Source organism: Colobus angolensis, unplaced genomic scaffold, assembly GCF_000951035.1.
Source record: "Colobus angolensis palliatus isolate OR3802 unplaced genomic scaffold, Cang.pa_1.0 Scaffold283, whole genome shotgun sequence".
NCBI lineage: Eukaryota > Metazoa > Chordata > Mammalia > Primates > Cercopithecidae > Colobus > Colobus angolensis.
Window position 1 is genome coordinate 2,604,002 of NW_012116077.1, and position 6,831 is coordinate 2,610,832.

The 6,831-nt window shown below is 44.5% G+C and overlaps 1 protein-coding gene and 1 pseudogene across 2 annotated transcripts in view; both read right to left on the reverse strand.

Annotated features, from left to right (window-relative positions):
* Window positions 1–5,988, reverse strand: part of RBMX (RNA binding motif protein, X-linked) — an 11,298-nt gene extending 5,310 nt beyond the window's left edge. The window contains exons 1-8 of one of the 2 annotated variants that reach the window (XM_011948795.1): window positions 5,790–5,988; window positions 4,518–4,648; window positions 4,217–4,323; window positions 3,157–3,328; window positions 2,197–2,349; window positions 1,192–1,306; window positions 978–1,103; window positions 7–888 (exon numbers count right to left, since the gene is read on the reverse strand). In XM_011948795.1, coding sequence (XP_011804185.1) covers window positions 750–888; window positions 978–1,103; window positions 1,192–1,306; window positions 2,197–2,349; window positions 3,157–3,328; window positions 4,217–4,323; window positions 4,518–4,626 — 921 coding nt within the window. In that variant the 5' untranslated portion in view covers window positions 4,627–4,648; window positions 5,790–5,988 and the 3' untranslated portion in view covers window positions 7–749. Of the gene's footprint in view, window positions 1–6; window positions 889–977; window positions 1,104–1,191; window positions 1,307–2,196; window positions 2,350–3,156; window positions 3,329–4,216; window positions 4,324–4,517; window positions 4,649–5,789 lie in introns of those variants that run through there. The other variant, XM_011948796.1, reaches the window with a different exon arrangement.
* Window positions 5,408–6,831, reverse strand: part of LOC105516553 — a 40,908-nt pseudogene continuing 39,484 nt past the window's right edge.

Genomic DNA, 6,831 nt, shown 5'->3' on the forward strand with positions numbered 1-6,831 from the left:
CTTGTCTGCCAACCCGATCACGACCACTTGAGTAGAGATCACTTCGGCTGCTTGAGTAACTGTCTCGACTTCCACCATATCCGTCACGTGAGCTGCTGTAATCATCATAGCGACTGCTTCCACCATAAGATGGCGGGGGCCCTCGTGTAGGTGGAGCACTACGTGAGTTACCTGCAGGGTCAATGGTCAGGTAATATGGCAACACTATAAATTGTATATATACAACATTTTAAATCTGAATTTACAGAATTCTTGTATTAAAAGTTTACTTTCTCAACTGGGTGGGAGGTTTTAAACTCTGCCATTGCTGGCCATAACAGGGATTTGCTCATCTGCTGAGATATGGAAATGGATTCATTTTAATGTTTGTTTGAAAAGACTGAAGACGGTGTGTATTTCAAGAGGATATTCCAGAGAGCTTGTTATTTTATAGTAGACACTCAGCCACTTTCCAGTGATAAGTTGCAATTTTGAACTGTAGAACTTGCCTTCATATTGCAATGGTAAATATTTGATCTTGTTAATAAAATTTTTAAATTGTATTTTCACTGTTGGGGGAAAACACATAAGGCTGCCAATTTAAGCAAGCAAAATCCCCTCCAAAGCAAGCAAACAGCCTCAAAAGAAACTTAGAAAAACAAAAAAAGCCCCTCACAAAACTAGGAAAAGCCCAGCTGATAAAGTTACCCCTTTAAAAGCAAGCAAACATCCCTTTAAAAAGCAAGCACCACGCAGACTAAAAAACTGGCTCACGAACCTAAAAACTCAAGCTGGTGATACTCAAGACCCTTAACCAGTATCTTACCATAACTCTCATATGAATCTCTGTAGGAACCTCCACTTGGATGATCTGAATAGTCACGATCACGACCATATCCATCTCTATCGCTAAATTAAAGAGAAACCTTTAAGTCCCAGAGCATCAACTTTTATAGCAACTTTTCTTACATGCAAGCCACAGAAGCAAAGTCACTTACCTATAGCCTCTTGATGGATAGTCATCACGTGAACTGGAATGACCATAATCACGGTAAGTATAATCTCGTGGTGGTGGTGCATAATCTCTAGTATCACGAGAACTTGGGTAATCTCTGCTTGAATAGCTACAAAAACAAAAGTTTTGGTTCATGCTTTTGATAAGCTTTCCTTCAACTTTAATGATTAATTTAAAAAGCTGCAATTTTCTATTACCTGTCTTTAGTAGAATACCCATCATCTCTTGGGGACAAATAAACATCTCTACGAGAGGGCAGTGGCTCCCTTCGAGGTGGACCTCCGTAACTATCTCTTCCACGTGATACAGGAGCTATAAAGGAAAAATAACATCATTTTTTTTTAAACACAGAGAAAGAAGTTAAAACGTGAACTTACATTCAGGCTATGAAAACGAGACTGACTTCAAAGATGACATTACGGAGGCTAGACCATCTAATTTTTTCTAGAATTTCCCATTCACATTTTAAATTTTTTTCAGTGCTAATTCCATTTATCTAGATCACCTAGAACACATGACCAAAAGTTTTTTTTTTTGAGATGGAGTCTCGCTCTGTCACCCAGGCTGGAGTGCAGTCGCGTGATCTCGGCTCACTGCAACCTCTGCCTTCTGGGTTCAAGTGATTCTCCTGCCTCAGTCTCCAGAGTAGCTGGGATTACAGGCACCCGCCACCGTGCCTGGCTAATTTTTGTATTTTTAGTAGAGACAGAGTTTCACCATGTTGGCCAGACTAGCCTCAAACTCCCGGCCTCGTGATCCACTCACCTCGGCCTCCCAAAGTGCCAAGATTACAGGTGTGAGCCACCACGCCCAGACTCCACGAATAAAGGTTTGTGTGTGTGTGTGTGTGTTTTTGTTTTGAGACGGAGTCTCTCTGTTGCCAGGCTGGAGTGCAGTGGCATGATCTCGATTCCCTGCAACCTCCACTTCCCAGGTTCCAGCAATTCTCCTGCCTCAGCCTCCCAAGTAGCGGGGATTACAGGCACCCACCCTATGCCCAGCTACGTTTTGTATTTTTTTAGTAGAGACAGGGTTTCACCACGTTGGCCAAGACGGTCTCAATCTCTTGCCTTGGCCTCCCAAAATGCTAGGATTACAGGCATGAGACACCACACCCGGCCAATTAAACTTTTAAGCATCATTCACCTCTCAATTCTTTGTGTTACGGTAGTAGCACTGATTGTCATACATGGATCATTTACCTCTCCCTCCCATTCCACTGCTACTGCGAACTGGTCCTGAAGGTGCAGATCTCTTGGGAGGAGGACCCCCACTTCTTGGTGGTGGTCCTCTTTTTACTGGGAGTGGTCCCCTGGAAGAACTCATGTTAAAATTCATGGAATATCCACCGTCATCTACATCAAGAATAGAAAAGAAAAACATTACTACTCACAAGAATCAAGATATGAGAGTTTTCTTTTTTTGATACGGAGTCTCGCTCTGTCGCCCAGGCTGGAGTGCAGTGGCTTGATCTCAGCTCACTGTAACCTCTGCCTCCTGGGTTCAAGCAATTCTCCTGCCTCAGCCTCCCGAGTAGCTGGGATTACAGGTGTGCGCCACCATGCCCAGCTAACTTTAAAAAATAAAAATGGGCCGGGCGTGGTGGCTCAAGCCTGTAATCCCAGCACTTTGGGAGGCTGAGGCGGGCAGATCATGAGGTAAGGAAATCGAGACCATTCTGGCTAACACGGTGAAACCCTGTCTCTACTAAAAAATACAAAAAACTGGCCGGGCGAGGTGGCGGGCGCCTGTGGTCCCAGCTACTCAGGAGGCTGAGGCAGGAGAATGGCGTAAACCCGGGAGGTGGAGCTTGCAGTGAGTGGAGATCCGGCCACTGCACTCCAGCCTGGGCGACAGAGTGAGACTCCGTCTCAAAAAAAACAAAACAAATAAAATAAAAATGATTTCATTTTCACGTCCAACACCTTGGCTTATCAATTTTTAAATGCCTTTCCTACAGAGTAAACTACTTGGACAAGAAGTAACACTGTCCACGGTTTAACACTATAATCTCACATGCTTCCCATGCTTTCAATTGGCAATCACTTTGTCAATTTCAAAAGTTGGCACCTCTCCTCAAGGACTTAACCAAAGCATCCACTTGGTGTGAGCTTGCAGTCCCTAACTTACACACCAAACCCGAGGTCCACGCAAGTTATTACCCATGTGTCCTCCCCGTGAGGGAGGTCCCCTGGTTCCTCCACTTCCTCCTCTTCCACCTCTAAGACCTCTTGGAGGGCCTCTACTTCTTGGAGGTGGAGGCGGTCCACGTCTACCACTTTCAAATGATGGTTTGGTGGCTTGTTCCACTTTGATGGCTTTTCCATCTAACGACTAAAAAAAAAAGATACGGTTAAATCAAGATTTAAAAATAATTTGCACATCTACTATGTACTAAGACACTAATAGGTCCTTCAAAATGCAGTTACGGATAAGTGTTGCTCATTAATTAGTCTAAGAAAAAACACTGCAAATACAGCCAGTTAAATGGGACTTTTCCACTTAAAATTCTTAATACTTAAAAATGATACTGATGATCTGGATTGAAACATAAGGTGAATCCACTGCATTACTCTATGGTAGAATTTAAAACAAGGCCAAGTAGGTATCAGCTTGTTATCAAAACTAAATCCAAATTATCAAAATATGGCTTATGGATCTCAAGACAAAATGTATCATGTTGGCTAGGCGCAGTGGCTCACACCTGTAATCCCAGTACTTTGGGAGGCTGAGGCGGGTGGATCACCTGAAATCAGGAGTTAGAGACCAGCCTGGCCAACATGGTGAAACCCCGTCTCTACCAAAAATACAAAATTATCCGGGTGTGGTCGCGCGTGCCTGTAATCCCAGCTATTCAGGAGGCTGAGGCAGAATAATCATTTAGAACTCAGGAGGCAGAGGTTGCAGTGGGCAGATCACACCATTGCACTCCAGCCTAGGCGACAGAGGGAGACTACCAAGAAAAAAAAAAAGGTATCACGTAATGTCATAATTATTCTGAACTGAGAGAATGTTAACAGCATAAAATATAACTCACTACTAGATTTGGTTCTGCAATCACAGAATACTCTTTGGAACGGGATCACAAACAGGATGAGTCCCAGACAGGTATATACTGAAAAACGACGAAAACTCAAAAGCTGCCCTAGACCAGACTTGGGCAACTACATGTTATGTTATGCACTAGTAACAGGTTATCATCCATTGTGTAGACAATCTCACCTTTCCATTCATGTCTCTGGCTGCATCCTTAGCATCTGCTGGGCTTTCAAAGGTGACAAAAGCAAATCCTCTTGATTTGTTGGTTTCCCGGTCTTTCATCAAGAGTACTAAAAAGTAGTTTTCAGAAAAATAAAGTGTTACCCTAGTTCAAATGAAATAACCAAAGTAAATGTGTAAACAGAAAGCTCAGAACTTCTTAGAGGACAAAATACATTATCATGTCAGACGATCAATGCAATCAAATTCATCATAGCTTATATTTTAATTATAATAGCCCAGCCTGTACTGCCAGACAACTCACCTTCCACTATTCGTCCATATTTGCCAAATACTGCTTCAAGAGCTTTCTCATTTGTTTCCGTATTAAGCCCACCAATGAAGAGCTTTCCTGGACGATCTGCTTCAACCATTTTTTTTTTTTTGCCGATGAGTCTGTTGAAAAGGAATAGTATTACCTCACTGCAAAAAGTTCCTCAAGTTTATTGGACACTTTTACTTTGGCACATTTTTCATATTTTCCACTAAAACCATTGTTCCTTAATAACTAAAGGAAAGGGTAACAAGCTAAGCCTCAGTCACAGTAGGAAACAATTTGAATTAAGTAGATTAGTAACAGTGCAATTTACATAAAACTGGTTAAAAGGGCCAGTTTAACTTTTACCACTACCCTTGATCACCCATAGCTGTTCTTAAGCAACAGCTGCTTAACATCTGAAAAACCAACTTCCAGTTCTAGTTCTGTTGCCTTTGAAAGATTCAATTACTCATCACGCCCTTCCTAATGATGGGGTTTTAAAAGACTCCCAAGGTCACAGGCCAGGCACAGGACCTTAACACCAAGCCCTCTTCCAACGTCGTCTTTTCCTATTTAGAATTCCCTACTAAATCCAAGGAGAAATGTGAAGTTTGAGCCAAATTATGCCGCCTCTTCTTCACCGGCCCCCGCCCTACCTAAAATTCTACTATCCAGCCAAAAAGATAAAAACAAATTGTCAACCTCGTTTCCTATTAAGTAACGGAACGCGGACGTACACACCAACACTCGACACTCCGTGACTGCAGCGGACCCTAATTAAAACCCGTCATTAAAAACCGCGTGTAAAAGACAAAATGGCGACACTTGGATTCAACCCAGAACCACCGACACTGGTCAGGGTACTAACTTTTACCACCAACATTGACTGGGAACATTCAGAGGGCTTCTTCTCCGGGGCCGCCAATGAATACGTAGCCCGCAGCCCGCATGGAAGTCCACATGCCCATCATTAGCGCCAGCGCCATACCAATGCAGGTATCGCGGTGGTGCGGTCGCTCCTCGCCCCGCTCCAGCCTACAAAGCCCCGACCTCCGCTACCAACTCCCGAAGGCGGCAGCCAAACTTTCTCGAGAGGCATACAACCAAACGGGCCCCCTCATTTGTTTTCCCTCGACCCCTTCAGCTTTATTTAAATAGGTCGGAACCTTTGGGTTCTTAAAATGGCGCCCGCCACCCCCATCTCCAGGGAGATATAATCCCCAGTCCTAACACGGCGAGAGTGTCACGAAAAACGGACTGAGGAAAGGAGACACGTACCGGTGGGGTGACAATGGGTTCAAGCTCCAACGAGCTCGCCGACACGGGCCTCCTAGCAGCTCAGCACCAGTGGCGGCTGCCGGGTCGGAGGACCAAACCACGAAGCCGCTAGCACTACTGCGCAACGAGGGCGAACAAAGGAGACAGCAAACTTTATACTGCCCGGGAACGAGGCTGAAGGACCCGGATGGAAACGGAGCTTAGAATTTGAAACGCAAAGGGAGGGGGGAAGTAGTTCCCAGTCTCCCCATTGGCTGCCTCCTCTGTCACTCACTCTTCTCTCCTCCCTTTTTCCCGGGCCCTCAGTGTTGGGTCGGCGGACCTTTCTAACCGTTTTCCCTACCCCCACCCGTTCTTTCCAAACGCGCTTTTTTTGCTTTGCTCTAAAATGGTGCACAGGCTTGATTTAATAAAGAACTGAAATTATTGAGCGCCTAGTGGGCCGGGCACGATGCAAAACTTTACTTTTACTTTTCCATTAACTCTTCTAATTGTCAAAATGTGACAAGGGAAGATACTCCTACTATACCAATTTTGCAGAAACGGAAAACAAAGAAGTTTTGGCAATATAATATATTTTCAAAAATTGTCTTTAACAAGTGTTTTTAGTGGGTGTGGACATTTCTGATAAATACATGTAAATTTCAGATGAGTAAAAAACATACAAAACAGCATGCAGATAGTTCATTCACATAGAACAATTACTGAGCACCTTGTAAATAGTGGGCTCTGGGCTAGGCCAGGAGGATACAACCCCAGGAAAAGACAAGAGTCAGGCCTGTGGGTAAGGGTGCCGGATTTAAGAAATGAAAATACGAGGCTGGGCGCGGTGGCTCACGCCTGTAATCCCAGCACTTTGTGAGGCCGAGGCCGGTGGATCACGAGGTCAGGAGATGCAGACCATCCTGGCTAACACGGTGAAACCCCGTCTCTTTTTAAAAATACAAGAAATTGGCCGGGCGCGGTGGCTCAAGCCTGTAATCCCAGCACTTTGGGAGGCCGAGACGGGCGGATCACGAGGTCAGGAGATCGAGACCATCCT